Source organism: Macrobrachium rosenbergii, chromosome 53 (assembly GCF_040412425.1).
Source record: "Macrobrachium rosenbergii isolate ZJJX-2024 chromosome 53, ASM4041242v1, whole genome shotgun sequence".
In the NCBI taxonomy this organism is placed as follows: Eukaryota; Metazoa; Arthropoda; class Malacostraca; order Decapoda; family Palaemonidae; genus Macrobrachium; species Macrobrachium rosenbergii.
The window spans coordinates 3,794,458-3,817,892 of NC_089793.1; the positions used below are offsets into that span (position 1 = coordinate 3,794,458).

General features: G+C 35.3%; 1 protein-coding gene and 1 long non-coding RNA gene across 7 annotated transcripts in view; one reads left to right on the forward strand and one right to left on the reverse strand.

The window, feature by feature from the left end:
- Window positions 1–967: 967 nt before the first annotated feature.
- Elk (Eag-like K[+] channel) overlaps window positions 968–23,435 on the reverse strand; it is a 451,009-nt gene continuing 428,541 nt past the window's right edge. For 2 of the 6 annotated variants that reach the window (XM_067096524.1, XM_067096525.1), the window contains exons 10-15: window positions 21,517–21,716; window positions 20,379–20,628; window positions 19,966–20,195; window positions 19,446–19,588; window positions 14,960–15,179; window positions 968–11,525 (exon numbers count right to left, since the gene is read on the reverse strand). In XM_067096524.1, the coding sequence (XP_066952625.1) occupies window positions 10,341–11,525; window positions 14,960–15,179; window positions 19,446–19,588; window positions 19,966–20,195; window positions 20,379–20,628; window positions 21,517–21,716 (2,228 nt within the window). In that variant the 3' untranslated portion in view covers window positions 968–10,340. Of the gene's footprint in view, window positions 11,526–14,959; window positions 15,180–19,430; window positions 19,589–19,965; window positions 20,196–20,378; window positions 20,629–21,516; window positions 21,717–23,435 lie in introns of all 6 variants that reach the window. The other 4 variants (XM_067096521.1, XM_067096522.1, XM_067096523.1 and 1 more) reach the window with 3 other exon arrangements.
- On the forward strand, window positions 11,521–14,479 carry LOC136834227 (uncharacterized). Its single transcript, XR_010851695.1, has 2 exons — window positions 11,521–12,403; window positions 12,751–14,479. It is a non-coding gene; the product is annotated as an uncharacterized lncRNA (long non-coding RNA).

The following is a 23,435-nucleotide window of genomic DNA, read 5'->3' on the forward strand; positions in this document are numbered from 1 at the left end:
CTGTACTCGTTACTTCAAGTGTGCTAAGAAAAATTGGGAAAATAGATTTAGTGTTAACTTCTAACTTGCATTCTATGAATACACAATATCCATGTAAAAATAATTAATGATGTGGTTTATTGAAATTTATGCACTCTGTATTTCTGTCAATAGGTAGAGATTGCAAGAGAATTTGTGTATTTCGTACCAGCTGGCTTAAGTAGTGTGGTTGGAAAACAGGATTGTGAGATGGGTTCATATGACTACATGGGCTGCACACTGGGGAAAGAATTTAGTTTTCTTTGACTAAAGTATTTTTGCTCTTTTTCTTGATCTTCTCAGGTCTCCCCAGAACATTCAGCAGTTAATTATTACTAAACCTATTGATGCATTTTCCTTTATAACTTTACCCAGTGATTTATAAAATATTTATGACTTTGTGCATCTGGAACAAGCACTTTACAGGGTTGCTGTCCATGATGCCATTGCATTCTTTCTTGGTGCAATGTTAGAGACTTTCTCAGATGCTGAGTGGTTAATGCTGTTTTTGAAAAATACCATGAAGACTTCCCCACTTTATGTTATCTGGGAAACATCAGTTATTACCTCATGGATTCATTATTATGGAGTGTGACCTAAATCTTGCTAACATGGACTGAACTTTGAGTTGTTTATGACTTCAGTAAATAAGGTAGTGTATTACTTTTGAATCTCTCTATTTTTTGGTACAGAAATGCAAAATATATTAGTAAAATAATTAAGCAGTCTGTGACAAGACAAAGACAAGCAAAGCTGGAGTGAGGAAAAAGCAGAATGATTGTATTTTATCCTGTTCTTCCTCTTTTATTATCTTTTCATTTTTCACGTTTACAAATGCATTTGTAAGCATTTGAGTGTAGTCAACAATTTACCAATTAGAGAAAAATATTTTTATAATTTTTACAGATTTGAGAAAAAAACTTAGGATATTTTAATAAAGTCATATTCATTATTGAATTTGAAAATTAAATAACTTTATTGGTATTCCAAAGACATGTATCTATTTTGTGGAAACTAACTCTTCTTGTCATTATCAGCAGCTGTTCAGTAATGTAAATGAAGCACAAGTAAGAACTATGCACCTGCAACTACATTCTTCAAGCTCTTGGTAACAGTCGCCAGAACATAAGGTAACATAATTATTCTTATACTTTATTATTTCCATCAGAAATCATCTTGTAGAGTGGAAAGTTAATGAACTGAGTGTTTTATAGATATTTATTAACATATTTACAAACAACATTTCATGCAGAGTATGGTATAGCTGCCATTAGTTGAAATGGTGAAGGAGATAGGATAGTCATATTTCAATGTTCATTTTTCAGATTACCACCATATAATGTATCATTTAGGAAGCGCAGTAACTAGGCTCCAGTAGTTAGCAAGAATCATATTAAAAGATGAAGTATCATAGGTTTTCATTATTTAGTTCAACCTAACCACTCAGGCTGATATGTAAAATAGAGTGCTACCATGTAAACATGCTATATTGGTGAAATTAAACATAATTTTCATTGTAGTAAAATTTTTTCAAAGGGACTGCCATTTCAGATGTACATCATAAGTTGTAGGATGCTCTGCGTATAAGTAACTGAGATGATTATTATTATAAGGTAGTTTACCAGACCACTAATTACTTCTCTAGACATGAAGGGTCAGGCCAAAGGGATTTTTCATAAATGAGCTGTGAATATTCGATGAAATGCAAAGACAGATTTTAAACAGTTGGGGCTGGAGGATATTGCTAAAAGCCCCAGTACCACTACCAGCTAGCCATGCAAGTCCATGAGAGGCAATAACCCCCCACCCCAGGGAGAAACAAAGAACATGGATCCCATTAGTTTGAGATTATGAGTGAATTCCATGAATGTGGAAGATTTGAGCTATAAAGTTGATACACAACTTCAGGTGGTTATACTAAATTCATATTTAATACTGCTGTTGTGATCTGACATAATAAAAAAGTTAGAAATATAAATTTTTGTTGTATACAGCAGGTTACAGTCCACCATCCACATTTATATGTTTAAAAGTTTTGAATATTTTTCTCAAAAGTTTTCGATGAAAGCAAAGTTTTATATAATTATTCCAACTAACTAGGAAGGTTAGGATTATGGACAGAGTTAATTATTGTTTTTACTGCAGGGATGTGACTGCAACAGTGGAGAAATCTATGCTTGTTGTGCTTCACATGTACTAACCTTAGTTTCAGATTGCCATATATTAATCAAGTTCACATGATTCATATTTACAAAAGATGGAATCTTATTGACATACAGGACATTGGATGAGAATATGGTAAAAAGATCAAAATGTTTAATCTTATGTATGAAAGTTAACTTGCAGGTTGTGTATAGCTCAGATATTTTTTGCTATTTACAAAGTAAGCAAATTGAACAGTTATGTGTACAGTATTTGTGAGTTGCATGCTTTTGAATCTCATATCCAAGGAGTTCTACTCTTGATATAACTTTTGAAAGATACACTGTTTGATTTTCTGTATTCTTTGATTTTTTTAGTTGGTGTATCATTGACCTGGACACTTATTTTATTAAATTTGGTTTGCCCTTCTAAAGCAAAGTGGTAACTATGTTAGGTTTGTGCTGAGAGTATTTTCCTTTGTTGTCTGCCATTATTAACTTTTTACGTTTGTTAGTTTCTTATTGCCGTTTTGTTTCAAAGATGCACATGTCAACAGATTTACCAGTTATCTATAGTTGTTCTAGCTCACTGATGTTCAAAATACTGTCTCAGAATTTTACCTGTGCATATTTTAAAATATAGTATATTAGCTGTTGTGTCGTACTTTCCAAGGAAATAGTTATGCCAAATTCTGACCTTGTAACATTGCTGAAAACCAACCAAGAGTAAAGGTTCAAGCTAGTAGTATAACAGTGCCAGGAGTCTGTAGTTTTTAGAGCCATTCAAGGTTTAAAACTGATAGCATTACTTATCTCACCGTACTAATACTTAGTGTTCATACGAAAATTTCATTCTTCATTTTTTTATGTTTGTTTGCTTTGACATTGTCCGCTGAAACAGCATGCTATTGTACTAATTTTCACAAGCTTTTAGGTTTTTTTATTTTGAGGCCTGTGGCTTGGTAATCCAAGACTCAAATTAAGAAAAGAGTTAAGGAGGTGAAGGTTGGGGATTGAAATAGTTGCTCAGTTTGGTTCAGTACAGAAGGGAGACAAAAGATGAATCATCTTGCCTTGATGGTTTGCTAAACATTTTGTTGGTGATCTTCCCTGCCAAATTGTATTTCCTCACAATCCAATTAGTGTGGTGCTAGATCCTTCTTTGCTTGTCAGTTCAGCTACCTTTTACTGTCTCTTTGATGGTTTGCTGTGCAGGTACATGTACCAGTCTTTCCAGTGAAAGGGCTAATAATAGTCCATCTGGAAGCATTTTTAACTGACATGACCTGGTGTCAGTTTCAGTGCCTGCATTCTTGAGATGGCCAGTCCTTGGCAATGTTAGAAACCATCCCAGTTTTTCTGCAAATGGAGGACTGTTGTAGACAACAAAGTTAAATCTTGCAGCACTATTGGAAGAGAATTGAAACATACAGTTTAGTTCAGGGTGATACAGTTTTTGTAATTTCTGCTCTCTTAAGGCATAGGCATTCAGGACTGCTTCACAAGATCTAAGTTGAAAATGGTGTAAAAGTTAAGTATATCTTAGTTTAACCAGACCACTGAGCTGATTAACAGCTCTCCTAGGGCTGGCCCGAAGGATTAGTTTTATTTTTACGTGGCTAAGAACCAATCGGTTACGTAGCAACGGGACCTACAGCTTATTGTGGAATCCGAACCACATTATAGCGAAATGAATTTCTGTTACCAGAAACAAATTCCTCTTGTTCCTCACTGGCGGTCGGAGATTCGAACTCGCGACCAACAGAGTGGTAGCTGAGAATGGAACCCGCTCACCCAGCCGAGGAACTTTGAAAATGGTGTAAGCCACCATCATTAGATATGAAATAAATAGGCCTTAGAGGGACTCCAGACTTTGCTGCCCATAACACTGGCATCCTCTGTTCAGCATTCAAAAGGTTGATGAATTATGTGCATCAAGCAAGGTATATGTTGGCTTTAAACAGCTGGGTAGTGATTGCACATAAGTATGAGTACTTTATTAGATAGTCACCCTAATAACAGATCAGGAAGGTTCTTTGTACCTTGGGACTAATACTCGGTATTGTCGTAAATTAATGAAAGTAGCTTTAGATATGTATTTTTTACTTGACTGATTGGTAAACTGTTATGGAAATTCCTGCTTTTTGAAGAATTATGGTTCTCCTTGGATTTCAGGTAGCTGGTATAAGATTCATTTAGTAAAAATGACAATAAAAATCACTTTTTGGTAACCATTTATTTTTTGGATAGAGATCTTTTATATACTAAAAAAAAAAATATTGACAGTTAAATTTTTCATGAATTTCTCTTTTGTATCTTAAGAGTATTTAGAAAATAGCAGCCTCTGGGTTTTGGTTCATTAGATGAATGGTAAATTTAGTACCTTCACTGTAATTTGTTCTCTTGAAAGTCACAAAGAACTGAATGAAGTTAGAAAGATCAAATGCTATTGTCTGTAGGTCCATTAAAGATCTGTAAAGTTTTTTTTTTCACAATGGTAATTGGTACATTACTTCATAAGTTTTAAATCACTTTTCTGTATCCTATTTTTTCTGGTACCATTATTTGCTTTCCAAGTAGTTTAGATCTGCAACTCTTTAGAAAAGGGTAATTTGATCCTGAATTTATTATTATATTATTATTGTTGTTATTATGCATATTATTGTTATGATTATTCTGAAGATGAATCCTATTCATATGGAATGAGCTTACAGGGGCCATTAACTTGAAATTCAAGCTTCCAAAGAATATGGTTTTCATTTGAAAGAAGTTACAGAAGACAATGGGTCATACAGAAAGAAGGGATCAGTTATTAGAAAAAAAGGAGTGTTAATAGATGAATAGTAAAAAATAAAAATAAATTATTAAAAATACAAGGTGAATTGTTTTAGGGTAATAGTAATGCATTGCACCTTTGCTTGAACTTGAGATTCTAGTTACTGTATACGGCATAATGTATTCACGGAAACTGTTCCCAGTCCAGTGGTGTGAGAAAACAGACCTCTGGAACTGGGAAGCTCAACAGCGCAGCACATCTACTGCATAATGGTGCTGCTGTTTAGCAACACTGTGTAGTAAATGTGCCACGTATTTGTGCCTGCTCCAGGCTATACTTTCTCACCTTTTCTGTCCTCACTTTCCAGGTTTGATATTCTGTAGTATTTACTTGCTCTTCATCAGTTAGCTTAGTAAAGAGATGTTGTTGGATGACTGTAACTAGAAATAGGGAATTTTAGTTTTGTTGTTTTTATTAAGCAGTGGACTGTAGGTACTGAGTGTACTAGTGTGAACCTAGACTCTTGGGAGATTGCTTTTCTTTGGTATTTTTCTATCCAACTTCATTGAAGCTATGAAAGACCTTATTACTTTCCTACAAAGTTCAAAAAACTACCTTCAAAATATCATATTCAAAGTATTTTTTATAACACACAAACTGGTATTTGTCAAAGTATATTTTGATTGTGTCGTTGATCTGAATTACTGTACATTCATCAGTACAGTCATGTGTTCTTGAATTTACAGCAATAGGTAGTTAGGATAGTAATAGTCTGGATTACCTCAACAAAATAACATTTAACATTACTAGATTTTAATATATTCAAGATTCAAGATGACGTATGTACAATATAACTTAGGATCACTTTCACCCTAAATGTCATGTATAGAGAGGATGTTACCAGAAGACACATATGCACAAAAAATAAAAGAATTTATGGCTACCTATATTTTTTGCTTCCACAAGTGGTGTATTTGTAACTTTGTGTAAGTTAGGAAATTTGCAATAATTTTGGTTCCAATAAAAATAATTGGAATCAAAGGATGTTTGTGGGTTTACATTTGTTAAAATGTTTGTATTCCTGTATAAATTCAGTTCAATCCTTTGTTTAAATAGGTTACTTTACAATTCTTGAAGTAAGGCAGTGATAATGACGATATTCAAACTTGAAATCAATAATATATGTAAAGGGTTTGTTATATCTGAACAGAATAATGTATTCACTATATCGTCTTTGACAAATATTGTAACAGCAAGTTTTGTTGCAGCAATTACACTTAACCCCTTGAAGTCTGTCACTGGCACTAATATTGTGGGTTGTAACAGTGAGAGAATTTTCCCAACTGAATTAAAAAAACCCAAGCAGTATCTTACATGGGTGGGTATTTATATATTGAGACATCACTAGACATTAGTACGTGTACCATCATCATAATGGAGACTGGTGTCTTGAAGTTAAATACTTCTTAGTTTATTGACAATTTTCCATTTGTCTTTCAGGAAAATATGAATAATCTAATTTTTTTTTTTTTGCAGTAAGCTGATTGAGAAAGAGATAAATGAGGTAGAAAGCAACAGTAAACATAGTTTATGGAGGAACAGACAGGGACTTAACCTGGTCACTACAAGACATGGACCATGCTGGTGGTAAGATTTATACAACTTTTGAATTGTCGTAATATCTTAGAGATTTTTGTTGTGCCCATGTCTCTAGGCACATTTTTTCTCCATATTTCAGATTAGAAGTAGCAACAGATATACCACTTTATTTTATTTTTCCATTCTAAATATTTCTGAGAAACAGCACTACATCAACAGTTATCATATCTGTGAAGGCTGGGTTAATTTAGCATGTGAAGATGGCTCATCAATTCTGAAATGTATCTAAACACTTGAAGCTCTTCAGGTTTCACAATTTCTGGTCATGAAAAAGTGCAAAAGATGAGGTTTGTTCAGGATCATGTCTTGAGATTAAGTTCTGACAGAGCAAGACTTAGGTCCCAGCAGACTAAAAGGAAGCAGTTAGACCCAGGCCATGTATCATAAGGCAGATTACCTCAGTAAGTACACATAGGATCAAAAATAGCATTTTGGGACCATTTGCAGAGCTTTGGCAAATATAGATGATTTTCCAACACCCCATAGGGTGACTTTTCTGTGAGTTTCATTCTGATTTTACCTTTATTCTGTGGGTTGATAGGATTTGAGAGGAGGACTGATTAGTTAAAGGTATAGGAATAGTAGAACACAGTAATGTATTTGGCAAAGCAAACAGTACTTGAATAATCAGATAAGAAATATTGGGATGTACTTGAACAATTGAAGTATCAAGTGGGTAAATGATAAAAGAATTTAAGGTATTTAAGGACTTGGTCATTGGCAGCAAAATCAAAAGGAGAAAAAGAAAATCATGTGTTGGGGTATATTGACACTACTAGAGAGGTCATGATTAACACTCACTGAAGTTGATTGCAAGTAAAGCACCTTTCTGGCACCAGAGTAACTTTGCAGATGTGAATGACAGTGGTTACCATTAAGGTTTCTGGTATAATTGGTTTATCAGTATATTAGGATGCAGTTTCCAGTTTGACAATCTTGGAGGCATGGAGACCACCTAACCCCAGAAGACCTAGATCAAGTTATACCTTAGGATGAGAAGCTCAGGGAAAACAGTTAGGAATTAGGAAGCTATTTTCCATGTGTTGACATTTCCCATTCAACCTAAATGTGCAAGTTCTAGGAACTCTTGAAATATTGATAACCTACAGATAATTTTCTCTAGTCTTCATATTTTACTGGAATTTCTTGCCCTGTTGATGTTGAGTAACTTTGCTATCTAAAGGCCTCTTCATCACAGAGGAAAGGACTTGCATTGAAGACAAGTTCAAACAATATATCTGAGCAGTCTTGTAATTCTCACAGAAGTGACAAGAAGGCTAGGGCTAGATCAATTAGTGTGACAAATCACAATGAGCTTTAGTATTGACAGGATCCCAAGTGGGTTCTTACTGTCATCAAAGTTTCATTCTGATGAAATGCACCAGGATCAAAGCTTTGTTTTTCAAGAGGTTTGTTACAGTTTCTATGGATGTTCCATTTAAGAAGTAGAGGACAATTTTCCAATTTAGGCAGTTTTGAAGCTGAAGGATTTAGTTTTTTCTGGAACACCTGAAATAATAAATTGATGGCTCTTAAAGCCTCCAGTACTTATTACTTTTTTGTAAATATTAACTGCTCTTAACATGCATGACAAGACAGACAGAGGGAGCATGAAATGATCTTTCTTGTAAGGACTAAAATTTCCGGGTGGGAGACCACATGGTCGAATGTAGCTAGACTTTGATGACTGCCACTGAATTGCTAAGGTGAAGGAATGGTAGTACCTCGGTTGAGCCATGTGCATTTGTGTATTTCTGCTTCCAGTTTAAACTGAAAAAACCAAAGATGTATAAATAAGAGTATGAAATGACTGACTATAGAACCTGAGATGAAAGACTTTCTGATGTAATTGTCATCATTTTGAACTAAAGCAGATGCAGTTGTTTTTCCCAGTTATGTCAAGATAGAAAATAATCATTTCAGGATGTATATACTGAAAACAAGCCATCCTCTATAAATATTTCTTAGAGATAATACCTGGTTATTATTTCCCTGTGGGAAGTATTTTTTAACCTTAATGGAAGAGGATTGCTAAAATAACCAAGCCATAAACAAAACATCAAGGGAAATCTGATTCAGATGAACATTTTCATCACTGGCAAGCTCAGACACTTGAGGCAGCATGATTGAAAACTGCAGTTAACATTACTAGAGGGACATAGAGAAAAATCCAGTGTCATAATGTGCTGCAATAAAAATTGTGCACACACTGCACATAGTGAGAGAGAAAGATGTGATATAGTTGAGTGGGCATTGATTTGTTAATCATAGGTATTGGTCACTTAGGGAATCTGCCTAAAGTAGTTTTTACCGTCGTTTTAGTGTATTTTCCAGTTTCTAGTCAAAATTAGTCTTCAGATGTGCAATCTGGATTTAATTGCTCACTTGTTTATTAAAGGGTTAAGTGTGTAGTTTAACCAAGTATTTTATGAAAAAAATTTGTGTGCAGATGTGAAATTTTGTTAGAAAAACTTATGCATTGAAAACTATTATTGTATTTTGTGTTACAGTAGGAAGAGAACCCCTTCTACTTATACTAGTGAGGAACAAAATCAATAATCAGCCATAAATCTCTTTTATGTTGTGCAAGATTTGATCAGCTTTTAATTTCCACCAAAAATATTTCTATTAATTGTATGTACACCATCAGGAACCTAATGTAATGTATCACAATGATAGGGAAAGAGAGAGTGGAAGATGATGGATAAATCTTGTATTCAACAAAATGTTCTGTAGTCCGGGGAATTGTGAAGTAACTTCCCAACAAACATAGTAAAAGACTGTATAGAAATAACTCGACACCACCACAAGATAGAGCATAATTTGCATAGCGTACAGTTATGCTAACATTCTATAAACAAGATACAGTAACAAGTTTTGAAATGATTTCAAATACTGTTAACCTAAAAAGTGGCACAAGTATTGAGTAATTCTTTAAGACTATTAATGAAACTGTTTTTGGATTGGACAAGTTAGTTATCCAAGATCCTTCATTATGAAAAATCCTGAAAATCCAATTTTAAGAGTATATACATAATACCATATGTATGTGTATGATGGATCTTCTTACTTATAGGAAATTTCTAACAACTGCTTAGTTAAAGATAAAAAGAATAGGAAGCATGCATTCTCATTATATTGAGACCTTAATTTGTTATAAATATTAAATATGAATTAAAGACTTGTGCATGCAATCGTTCACTTCCATGTGAACACTGTACATATGTATTAATAAATATGTACTGTCGATAGGCAGGTGCAGGTTTGGCAGATGTACTTACAGCATGTGCATTACATAGTTAAAAGTATTAATAGAGGTAGAATGGCCTTTAGAAATCTTTTTAAGTACAAGATAGCCCCGTTAAGAAATTAATGGTTCCCCATTGAATATAAAAGCCCTAGTATCCACTCAAAAATTTAACATATCTACAGGAAACTTGTCAACACCACTGTGTCTATACCCTTTTTTACTAATTGAAGATAAATTACTTACTCTATCTAAAATTTAAAATCATTTGAAGATACAAAAATAAATTCTTTAATTTTGCAACTATATACATGGAAATTCAGTAAGCTATTTTAATATAAGTTCATCTGATTTCAAATAATTTCATGTAATCCTTGCCATATTGTAATTTCAGTTGATCCAGTTATTACAAATGTTGTCATACTTTACTCTCCCTTGTCTTATTTTGCTAGTTTGTACCACATATTTAGTAAACTAAAGATCACAAAGCGATCCATAGCTAGAAATCTGTTACACATGTTGACTTTTTATTCACAGTAGACAGATCTCCTGTATTTGGCAAATTCACTTTTTCAGATAGCACCGCAGCATTGAGTCCTGTATCCTTATATTCGGTTTTAACTCCTGAAAGGGAAGTGTTTGAAGGATAAGAAGAAAGTCTCAGGGATGATACTGGCATTGAAGTACTGCGAGTCATTGAATGATTTACTTCAGAGAAACAAATCAAATCAGAAGGTGGACACTTTGTTGAGGGTCTGTAATTAACGATAGTGCTTTCTTCATCTTCAGTGGTGTCCTCATTCTGGGTGTGAGGTAGTGGGTTATGTGGTTGTTGGGAGGTTGAATGTTGTGACTGGTTTATCAGGTTAACACTAGAAAGAATATCTTTGAGGCTGCCAGTACTTCGTGATCCTGATATGACAGTTCTACCCACCAGCGGCTTTGGGTGCCAATTTTGAACATTCGTTAATTGGTAAGTTTCCACAGTGGTATTTTCTTTTTTGTTGTTATTGTTATTTCTACTATCCCCTGCAGTAGGAGAAACTTCTTGAATAGTAATGGCTGGGTTGGGATTTTTTCCAATAGGATCTTCTTGGTACTTAATAGTTAAACAAGGAAGCTCTTCTCTGTCTGGTGTTGAAACAGGGCTGCCAGAGCTGCTACTACTGTTGCTTCCAGCAATAGTGATACATGTATGAGCATCACTTGCTTGTGATGTGGACGTAGCAGGCGGTAAAGTGGAAGGACTGGTAAAAGTATCTTTATTGTAGGGTCTGGCGGCAGAATCATCAGTTTCCTCTGTAATGCCCAACAACTGAAGAACTCTACTGCGATGGGCCAACACAAAAGCTTCTAATACTGCTACAGGGACATCTATTGGAAGGTCAGTTTGTGTTGAAACATTTCTAGTGCGATGATGGGGAGCGGATGAAGTAGTTTTTGTTTCAGCACAAGTGGCAAATACACTAGGAGAAGACCTGCAGAGTGGTGTAAGTCTGTTTACTTCCATGTAACATGTGGCAACACCACCTTGTGTACTGCCTCCAGCAACTCCACCTCTAGGTCTACCAGTACCTTCACTGCTAGCAACTGTGTAGCAGCTTCCTACTCCTCCAACACCCATGTTCTCATGTCCTCCAATATTGTGGCTAATAGACTGTAGAAGTTGTAATGCTGAGCGCACCTGAAAGAGAGGACTCAATTATTATTATGCTTATATTGGACTGGAGAGGAAGTTTTTTTTAGTCTGTTGTTGTTAAAGTTTTATTTGATACCTATAGCTAAGAACTCTTTAATAATTACTGATAGGTGGCCATTAAAGTACAGGCAATCCCCAGGTTACAACGGGTCTGGCTTACGACGTTTTTCAAATATATTCATCAGAAATTATTTCCCGGTTTACGCCGCATGTTCCGGGGTTATGATGCCGATCCGACGGAAGAAATATGGCTACAAAACGGCAGAATAATTAAGATTTGAAGTTTTTTTATGAGAAACTCAATAAAAATGCAGTTTACATCGTTTTCAATACACCCAAAGCATTAAAAGTAAAGTTTTAAGATTTTTTACTATTTTCGACAATTTTTGTTACGACTCGGTGTAGGAACAGAACCCCCGTCGTAAACCGGGGACTGCCTGTACCTTTTACTATTATGGAATAAAAATAATGCCATATGGTATTTACATCCTAGAAAATGAGGAATGGTAATTCCAGAATAAATTATTGTAAGTTGCAAGTCCATGTGTATCAAATTCAGAAAGTTTCTTAATTTTTATTATATTTCCTATATCTCTGTAATGGGAACATAAATTAGTCTCCTTTTTCAGATTATGGCTAAAAATATTCGACAAATTCTAGAAATCAACTATCAAAGTGGTCACCCAAATGGAAAAAGAACTTAACAAAGTTGTCATCTGATCATCAGGATGGACAGAAATCTTTTCAAGCATTGGGAATGTTTCTAGAGAGATTAAGCAATTATGTCACACTGAAGCTGTTGTAACATCATTTTTCCTCTGACTGAATGTTGTGTGCTGTATTCAGTTCATAGCTAAAAAATGGTGAGGACTTGATTTAGCTCATACCTCTGTTTTGGAAATTATTGCTTAACCTTTTTATGGTGTTACATACATCATTTGCAGTCAGGCTGCAGGAATCTTAACTTACTGTCTTAAAGTTTAATTTTTTAACCATTACAGTTTTGGTTGATATTGCATAATTTAAGCACACCTTATTTGTTAAACTGTCATTGCTAATGTGGTCTTATGAAAACATTTATTGAATTTCATTGACTTGACACTTGACAGAAGCTTTGATCTTTTACTGGTATCTAAATAGGACAATTACCATGATATAGTTTATGCACCATTTGGTGACTGGGACATGACCCATTCTTCACTAATTACAGGGAATGACTTGAACAGTGATTGCAAGTGATGGTCTGCCTACCCTTTGACATGGTTAATTGCTGTCATCATTCAGAAGCCTTGTGCCATATAAACAGGATTAACCAGTAAGCAGTTGAGAGGTGCCGTCTTCCTCTCTCAATTAGTATATAATGGCTGTGGCATGATATACATCAGTTGTTGCCAGAGACACTTCAGACCATGAATAGCATAGCACAGACATCTATTCCACTGGCTTAAAGGAAGGATAACAATAAGTAATGATAAAGTGGGTTGAGGTGAACATTATAGTTACAGGGGTGACTTATTTTCCTGCAGTGAATGCAGGAGACTAGCCTGTGATCATAATCTTAGCTAATCCTGCTATCACTGGCCTCTTTGAATATTTGAGAGCACTGACAGTGTATATTATATGGCACAATTTACTGCGAGTGGCTGGTCTTTGAAATTTACTGCGAGCAGTGAAGTTTTTTAGATGTTAGCACTGAAGGTTCAACTAAAGCTTCCAGGGGTGCAGCATATGAAACTTTGGCTATCACTGCTGCTAGGATTTTACACAAAGTGACTCATTGAGTTGGATTGGTTGCACTGAGGATGAAATTTATTGCTGCTACCTGGAGTGATCTTTACTGTTGCTGACAAAGGAGTGCAAGATGTTGCTGTGCTGTTTAATTTGCTTCTTGAGGTTACTTAGAAAAGGTGAAATCTTGTTGGTGCTGTTGGTATTGGCCTTTTTACCTTCACTGTTACAGCAACTAACAATACGCAAAGCTGAGGATGTGGTTTGTGGCAGTTGTGTATATCAAATCGTGGTATAACTGAGAATTAAGGGCCATAAAGTCTGTTTGTAGAATACATTTGCATTTTTCCATGAACTTTCAAGTCTTCTGCAATGTTATATGTCATTACAAGATGATTGTTATTTGTTGCATTGCTCTGTATATAAAGAGCAGCTCCCACGCACAGTTATCTTGTGAGAACCATTGGATTCCAGATCAGTGCATGTAAGGGCTTTGCACTTATACCATCCAATGACTCAGTGGATGGTATGCAATGCAAAGTCCTTACATAACAGTGATTTGGATACAAATGGTTCTCATAAGATGACTTTGGGGGAATAGTTGCTTATTTTATTTTTTAAATGATAATGCAATGAATAACCATCTTGTAATATGCATAATATTGTGGGAGAGTTGAAAAGTCATGGAAAAATGCAAACATTCTACATGCTGACTTTATGGTCCTCAATTCTCAGTTATACTGCTATTTGATAAACACAGCTGCCACAAGCTGCATCCTCAGCTTTGCATATTGTTAGTTGCTGTAACAGTGAAGGTAGAAAGGACCATATCAACAGCACCAACAATATTTCACCTTTTCTAGGAGCCAAAAGAAGCAGCAAAGGCAACAGCACAGCAACCACTTGCATTCCTATCAACAACAATTAAGACCACTCCGGGTAGCAGCAATAGCAATAACCCACTTTCAGTGTGGCTAATCCCAGCTGCAGTGATAACCAGTTTCGCTTGCTGCAACCCCTAGAAACATTAGTTGAACCATCAGTGCTAACATCTGCCAGAACTGCCATCATTATCAACCACAGTTTGCAATGAAATCTGCAGCAGCATTCTCTTCAGTCTTTACAACCTGTTAGAGCATAAGTTAGTGTAATCAACAAGATCCTCTGTCAGGCCTTCCTTGATTATTTCTCTATTAAATTGGAGATTTTCAGGTTTTCATTTAATCAGCACCAGCTCTCCTAATCTTGACATTCCAGATGCTACGTACGCTGTTGGCTTCTCTGTTATGTCAACATCCTATAGTCTGTATTCAATCTCTTTGTTCTGTAGATTTTCAAAATACTGCTGGCTTCATCATTCCATTACTGTATGCCTTTCCTTCCATGACAAGTGTTGCTGTATATTCTAAGTATCAAAACTAATGTGAAAAGAGTATCTGTCTAAATATTATATACCTCCATTATGAAATGTCCTAGACTTGCAAGCCTTACCATTTAAATGTGAGAAGATGGGAAAGTAATTTTTAACCATGAAATTATTGCAGCTATTTTACATTAACAGTATAGATTATACTACTTAGGTAACCATTTCATTTTGTATAAAACATATTACTTTCCATATATAGGAGTGAACTTTATTTTTAACAGTAAGAACTGTTACAGTATATTTCACTTCCATTATATTTACGTACCTCTTGCGTAAGACCACTGACATCTGAGTGCAGAGTATTTACTTGGGTATCAAGTTTTTCCAGCTGAACCTTTGCCTGATCATCACCTCTCAGTTCATCCGAAGATCGGTGATGAATACGAGTTGGAGACAATGTCTTGAGCGCACTGCGCGATGGGGTACCGCCACTGCGTTCTCTACTGCGATGACCCCATCGAGGGCTCCCAACTTCCTCTTCATTCCTGTTACAAGTGAAATTTGTCAGATTACTCGTTTTCCTGAAAACATTTTTATGTACGTCACAACATTTAAATCATGCAGCTCATGTTGAAGTAGTGTATGGAATTCTGTTTAAAAGTCTAATGCTATGGACACATGATGTGATTTAAGGAGCAAACTTTCTGCAAAACATAATTAGTATAGGTAAAATGAGACATTAGTTACTCGAAAGTGAATTAGTGGAAACACTGAATTAAGATAAATGACTTGCCACATACATATTAAGAATTAAAAACCCATTGGAAAGGCCTGATCAGTTGAGGTAGACATCATTAAACCAATCATTGCTTTACAAAAAACATTTGGTATTAATAGTTCCAATTCATCCATATTTGTAACAATTACAGTTATATCAATCACCTTAAGCCAAGATTCATTTTACTGAGAAAGACTAATACCATCATTTTAATGATTACAAAAATTGATGTTTTTCTTCAATGAGTACCAAGTACCCTAAATATGAGAACTACTATGTAGTCCCATAGCACTGGAGAATTGTACAGATCAAGTAAAATATCAAGAAAAGGCAAGTACAATCAGACCACATCAAACATATGGATGATAAAACTAGAAAGGTAAGCACTTGAAATTCAGTAATTTTGAAATAAATTGGAATTCTACAATAAAGTAAAATCCCTACTGTATTAAAGGATACAATCAACCTGTCAGCTTGATATTAATGTACTTTTCTGATGGTGGAAAACATATGAGATCCATAGGAATTCACTTGACATTTTAAATATTTCCACAAAAACTAGAAGTGGCTAAAACTGTGCTTTGATTAGTGGAAAGCATAGTTTCAATTCAAATTCATTCGTGGTCTAAACATAGAAGCAAGGACATTTCAGCACTTGATGGATGGTAACTGTTCCCCCAAAGTCAAATTTCTGGTTAAAACAGTAGTAGAGCACACTGATGAGGAAACTATGAAGAGGTAGTCTCATCCTCAATACCCTCTTCTGTGATCAAAAATGCAAATTTTATTTTTTTGGTTTCTGCCTAAACTTGTAGGTTGGACAATGACGGCAGAATGGGTGCTGCAAAAGCAAGTTTCATATTACATGAATTGCTTTTTAGTTGGAAATGCATCCAGTTGGAGTGGAAAGGAAGATGGCATTGTGTAAAAGTGGTTTGTATTTAGGAAGAGGGAAGTTACTAAAAGTTGTGTATGCCAAAACAACTTGCCAACCCTCGTGCTAAAATTACATACATAGTCATAGTGTTGTCTTGCAAGATTCACAATATTCACTCAGAAATAAAGCTGTGGATCCCTCTGCCAAGAGGTTCTTTAAAGACAAGTTGGTGAAGTCTCGAACTGCCGTGTTGGTGGCAAAGGAAAAGACTTGAGAAACATGGTTACCTTGTCCCTTTCCAATTTTCAGGTGTTTTTTTTTTAACAGTGGATAAATACAGAAGGCCAGAATTGAAGATGAAGGGTTTGTGTGATCAAATGATTTTGGATAAATCTGCATAACTGCTGATCAGTGGAAGCTGATCATTTATCCAGTGGACTGAGGGTGCTCCAGAATCTCATGCATATGACAGAGTTCACTAAGCATTTAAAAAGAAAGACTTCTTAGAAAGGGATCTAGAATGCCTTGAATTTTTTTTAAAGATATAGTCTCTGTAAAGATTAGTCGCTCCAAACAGTAGTGACCAGTCTTAATGAAAACAACTTGAGAAATGAGGTCCATTTGTAAGTTGCCTCCCAATACAACTTTTCCTGCAATCTCCCCAGCGTTATCTACAGTTAGAAGGTAAATAAGGCAGCCTGAAACTTTAGAGGGATTTGAGAGGCTTGGGTCAAAGCCCATAAAGTGGAGCCAGGAATCATTTTTAACTCATAAACAATCAAACCAACAAGTTTTTGAACAAATGCAGCATTATGTTACCAACAACTTCCCACTACAGTATTTGGATAGAATAGCAGGGTTCCTGGTACTACTTAGCCATTTTAAAAAATATGAAGGTTATTACAGTAAAAAGGTGATGTGCATAACCTTATATTTTACCATAGTTCAATATAAAGGTTAGAAACTAATAATTATCACAATTTTATGATGAAGCTGAAATATTACTATTAGGATTTTGTTAGTCACAGTATAAATGAAGCATTTACTCAGGCAACACATTAGTTAAAACTATTAAATCTAGAATATTTAAATGCACTTTGCTATCTTATTAAAAATACTAGGCAAACCTTAACAAAATTTATGTGAAAATTATATAGTTAGTGTCTGCGTTACAAACATAAAACAAGACTACTAAAGCTATTATTATTTATCAGTTTTATCTCTCAATGCAACATCTGAATGGTGTTCAGTTTTTCATGCAACATGTACTGTATATCTAATTTTTATTTTCTTAAGATAAATGCTTAGCCTACATTTGCCTACACAGTACAAAGGGCCATTCCTAATGCTATGCAATATCATTACAATGCTCTACAGCTACCTCCTGCTAATGCCATTCTGTATGATATGCAATTTCTAAATTGTATTAATGTACATGCTACAGAAAGCATCAACAAGTAAAGCAACAGTAACACATTTAGAAGGATATTTCCAGCACTGCTGTAAGCTACCTAAATATGAGCTCGAAAACTAAGCTCCATTTCTTAGTGAAATTCTGCCATCAAATTAATGAATTTTACAAAAGGGAACAACTTCAAAGAAAGGGATTAAATATACCATGCATAAGAAACTGAAAGCAAATTTCTAAGTACAGTATTTTTATTGACTTTTTATAAATACTTTATGCAAAGACACAAATAGTATACAATACTGTATTGTATTTATCAAATCATGCTCAGAAGTGTGTCTAATGACCTTGAGCATTCCATGAAAAGCTGAAGCTATTGTTTTTGTTCTGGATACTGAAAATGTTTATACATTATTAGTATTAGGTAGGTAAACTCTAAAGTCATACCACCCATAATATTCATGGTTACAGTACATTTCCTAATTAAGACCTTACATCAGAAACAGGTCAAGAAATTAGGAACACTTCCTAATTGCAAAGATCTATGCTTAAGTTGAGGAGGTTGAGAGGTCAACAATACAGCCACCATGGTGTCATGATAGATGGTAATGTGAGCTCATGTATACGTTTTGTATTAACCAAATTCACGTGTTTTTACTTGAACTGAAATATGAGAGAATCAAGGTGGTAGAGTCGGTTGCCTGGAGTTGTGTGAACAAACAGAAATGTAAACCAGAAACACTTTTGTAACGGTACAAGTGCTTCATAGTATTGTTGCAACCCATATTAAAGTTATGAACATGGGAATCATTAACACAATGCTGCAGTAAGAACCATTGTGTCAATACAATGCAAAGACTGATGCTTAGGAAATACATTACCTTGAAGGTGCAGAACTATGGCAATAATGGAAGGTCCTTGATAAAACAAGGCTTGTGGAATGTGGTCAAACAGGATGTCTTTCTGTAGCAGCTTAAATCATAATTGCCTTTGTGGGAAACAAAAAAATCAACCACTTTAAGTGATACTGCTTCACATATAAAGATCTTGTGAGGCTGCTAACATCGACATTGGAGAACAAGGGTAGGACCAAATATCCATAAATGAAATCCAACAAGGAAATATAAAATGCAATCCAACAAGGAAATATATTTCTTAACTGCTGCGAAAAGAAAGCTTGAAGTCGAAGGCAACGGCAAACATCACTTAGTAGTACTTGGAATAATGAAGTAGCTTGTTAAACAAGCACAGCATTACTTGTCAGGTGAAGACATGAGGTCCTCCTGAACTTTCATGAATTTTCATTAGGGTGATATTACCCTATAATATTCAAAAGAAAAGATGCCTCATAAAACATCATTACATTTTCATCAAGTTCCATCTTGAGGAATACACTAAATTTAGCACACTTACTGACCATACAAAAAGCATTTAATTTTTATGATGAATCACACTGATAAGAGAGAGCTGTGCTTAATATGGACAAACACTGAGACACCTATGCATAACATGCACTACGTTCACAACACTGAATCAATGAAGCTCTCTTCAGAGACTGAATTTGACAGGAAAATCAAACACCTAATCTACAGTGCAATAGCAACAAACACCAAAATTTGTACTTATTATGTTTGGAACATCCAAAGTGATAAAAGTGTAATCCATCTAAGGAGCCATCTCTGGATGGCGACTACAGGAGCACGCCAACAGCAAGCAGGACAACATTAACTGACCGGGCAAAGTTGAACCTTGTGGTGGTGCGGGAGTGGAGAGGTGACCTGGGAGAAGTCGACACGGGGGACTTGTCGTCATCCTCGCTGCCCCGCTCCTCGTCGTCCTCGCTGATGGATGGCAGGTGGTTCTTCCCAGAGAATAAATCGTTGTCTTGCTGCTGTGAAAAAGGTGTGGTGCTGTTTTAGTGACATGAGACAAAACGTGTATGTGCTTCGCTTCACTGCAAGCCTCTTTTGGATACCAGCGACGCAGCTTGTGAAACATCTGACTCAACACTTTGAACCATAGAATAAATAAAATATTTTCAGTCAAAATAATATTTCCAATGGAAGTGAAATTCAAACTTTTTAAGAGTCACACAAAACAATCCATATACTTCACTGCAATTTTTTTATTTCTTAGATTTAAATGACAAGCTTGTGAAACATATGGCTAAATGCTTTGTACCACAAAATAAATATTTTCTGACAAACAACAGTCTACTTCCAGTGAAAATGAAATGTAAATTTAAGTAAGTCAGAAGTACCAACTTACCTCGCTGTCATAACCTTCTCTAAGGTTGTAGGTTAAATCATGCTTAATATCATTGGAAAACTCCTGCTGATATTCCAAATAAAATTTCAGGACCTCTAACAGTCCAGGAATAAAAATAGATTTTAGGTCGCAGTACGTGAGAGCTTTCACGTCACACGAAGACTTGACAACAGTATCTGTTCCGTTCTGCAAATGCACATCTACGTCGCTCCCGACAAGATCACCTTTCCCTGAAAATGTCGAGGTCTGAGTAACATGGTTTACAACTGGATGTTAGACGAAGTTTGAAAAGTCTAAATTACAAAGAAAAATTGTTTGAGTCTGAGGTCTCGACATAGAATCCAAGACGGGAAAATAAGCTCAGTATGCCATTCCAGAAGCTGTTCACATTCAGGGTAATGGAATGCTTTTACCTAAAATGGCCACGACCATCTCGTCCATAACAACCTCCATGGAGCCGTTGCAAAGGTAAAAGATGTACTGGAGAGCATCTCCTCTGTGGACTAGATACTCCCCGGGGGCGCAGAAATTGTTCCTGATGTGGAGGCTGAGCAGTTTTAGGCATCCGTGAGAAGCTGTCTCAAAAATGGGGAGGGACAGGATTTCCCTGTGAATGTGCATGGATATATCTCCACGTAGCTCTTCCGGAAACTCTTTGAGAGTCTGAAAGAACAGAAGTATATTAAAGTATAACCCTTTAACACTATATCATCACTGTGCATACATAGAATTAATGAGTGAAATTGTCATTTTTTATATAATTAGTAGTGGCTTTCTTAAACCTTATAACATGTTCTGTATGCAAATTTTAAAATGAAATACAATAGAAAAGATTACTGAAAACATGTAATCATGACTCTTGAAATTTTTTGATTTTGCTGGTAACAGCAAAATCGTCATTTAATCTCATACTGAAAACCTTTTCAGCATCTGAACTGACTTAACCAATGTATCAATTTATTTATGAATTACATCATGCAGAAATTTAGTTCATGCCACTAAAAATCTTCAGATGTTCTTGATTGTCTTCATAATGTTTGCTAATAGTGGCTGCTGGTTTCATTAGCCCTTTTCTCCTGAGGTGGGCTGGTGAAAGACTAAATAAGATATACAAGAGTCCATGTTTCTCCTGCTCATCCATTTCCTAACAATAATCATTTTCGTCATAAAACTTCTCTATAAAATTAAAAGGTCACTAGAGCCTAAAGTGAACATTAAATCATCTCCAGTAACCATAATGACGTTGATGATGATGATGAATTAATAATCAACTCGGCCAGTGATGTCAGTTTACTGGATTTTATTTTTTATTTTCCTTGTAAAGTGATTGTTATTCTTATGGTAAATTCAAGATTAACTGAAAATTAAACATTTTTACTTTTGAAATGCCGAAAAAACTACACACATGATCACAGGATTAGGTCTCAAGAAAAAATAGGGCAAATTAAAATTATCATAAACATAAGGCTTTTTTTTTATATGCAAAGACCAATGGCAAGGCCATCCTATTGGCCTTTCCAAGCCCAGGCCAGTGGAAAAAAAAAAACCCACCTCATGAATGTCTATCCCCTGGTTGACACTCCACATGGTCTGGAAGTAGTCCTGGACCCGCTGTCTGAGTTCCTTCGGGATCTGGTTGATGGCGAGGAAGTCCTTCAGGTCCCTCCACTTCGTCTGGTAGAGCGACCGACGTAGGTACATTCGCTGGATGATCGAAGTGACGTTTCCGAAGACCGTGGCGTGCATCAGGGCTGAAAGACAAAGGCCAAGTGAGATCAGTGTGGGATTGTTGAGAACTTAAATAGTAGAAATGAACTGTGTACTGTCGATGAAGGCTTGTGGCGATATTCTTATCTCAAAAACTGGTGAGAGGAGTTGAAGAAAGGGAGGGGTTATTGTATCATATATATTCATTGACAACAAATTATACATCCAGTAAAAGTGACTTCTTGATCCTATTTATGTACTAGTGTGTGTAATGCTTAATTTCATCACAGGCGCCACCAAAAAGAATGATGCAGAATTATGTTTTTCTAAGGACTTTTACTCCCTAACCCATTATGAAATCATGCAACCATATTTTCTTACCATATACTTTTGTAAACGTATGTAATTTAAGTAAATAACACTAATTAAACTGACTAAAACTGTGTGTGTAATTTACTACTAATCACTTCACGATTTACTAAAAAAAAAAAATCGAAATAAATCACCATCATCGTCTTGCCCGTCATTTCCCAAATGCACATCTTTGTAACCATGAATTAAAGCGAATCGGAAAATGAGGCTATTTATCAAACAAAATCTGACGCAATTACACCAAAAAGCTATCATTTTCCATTAAACCTTGTTAAGTTTAATGTGTGAGATCCGACGATCCATGGAGATATGTTTCGGTATTGAAACATTAAGTTCATACTAGAAATATTTCAATGAAGGCCACCTGTTAACATTCTGCAATGAGTAAGCAGTGATGTACAGTGCATATATAGAATCGTTTGATTTTATTTCTATTTTTGTCTACAGGTCAAGTTATATTTCATCCTACATCTTAAATTATAGTAAATATAAATAACTATATCATTGATGCATTTGAATATACAGTATACAAAATATTCGTGTTTATAAATATATAAATTTCCAAAAAATATATCCCTTTACATGAAAGTAATATCAAATGCATTACAGGAGATAAAAATATACAAACTATTTAAATCAAATCACCTAACTGACGAAAACAAAACTAAAGTTATTTTTGTATTGCAACTAGATTTTCCCTACAAAACTCACGCACTCAGAAGAAAAATCAAAAGCTTTCACGCTGTAAGAAAAATGGAAAACGTGTACAGGATAAAAAAAAAACACGTAATGCCTGAAAAAATCTTTTCCTCACCAAGCACGACCGTATTCAGTTTTAAAGGATTCTGTTAGTAGCGTTCATTTTGGCTAAATGAAATATAAAGATTTGACGGGCCAAAGGAAAATATGATATTTTTCCTGCAACTAGGTTTGCCATCCATTAGACATCCAGTGCAAAGAGAATCGAAAATAAACTAGGCATGTTACGATAATTGCATAAATTGAGGCATATGGGATTATCGACAAATGTGTTTACAATTTCATAATCAATCAATTAACCAAAAAGGAGGGGAATAAATTAGTCACGTGACTATGCAGAAAGGAAGTCCTATCACTGATGACATGGAAGACCCTGGGCTCTCATGACCAGAGTATTTAAAACAAAATACCTTCAAAACCCGAGAGAAATTCTGTTCGAATGAAATCCTTCTTCTCTTATAGTTGAGGTGCTATCCCTCACATTTTTATCCGGTACATTCTCTCATTTTTAAAAAGCCTGTTCTTATTCTTAAGAAATTCTAGGATACACACACACAAAAAGACTAAAATTTTAAAAGAATTCGAGCATTCCTGAAGCAGGGCATCTGAACCTCATAAAAGCAGCTGGTTTG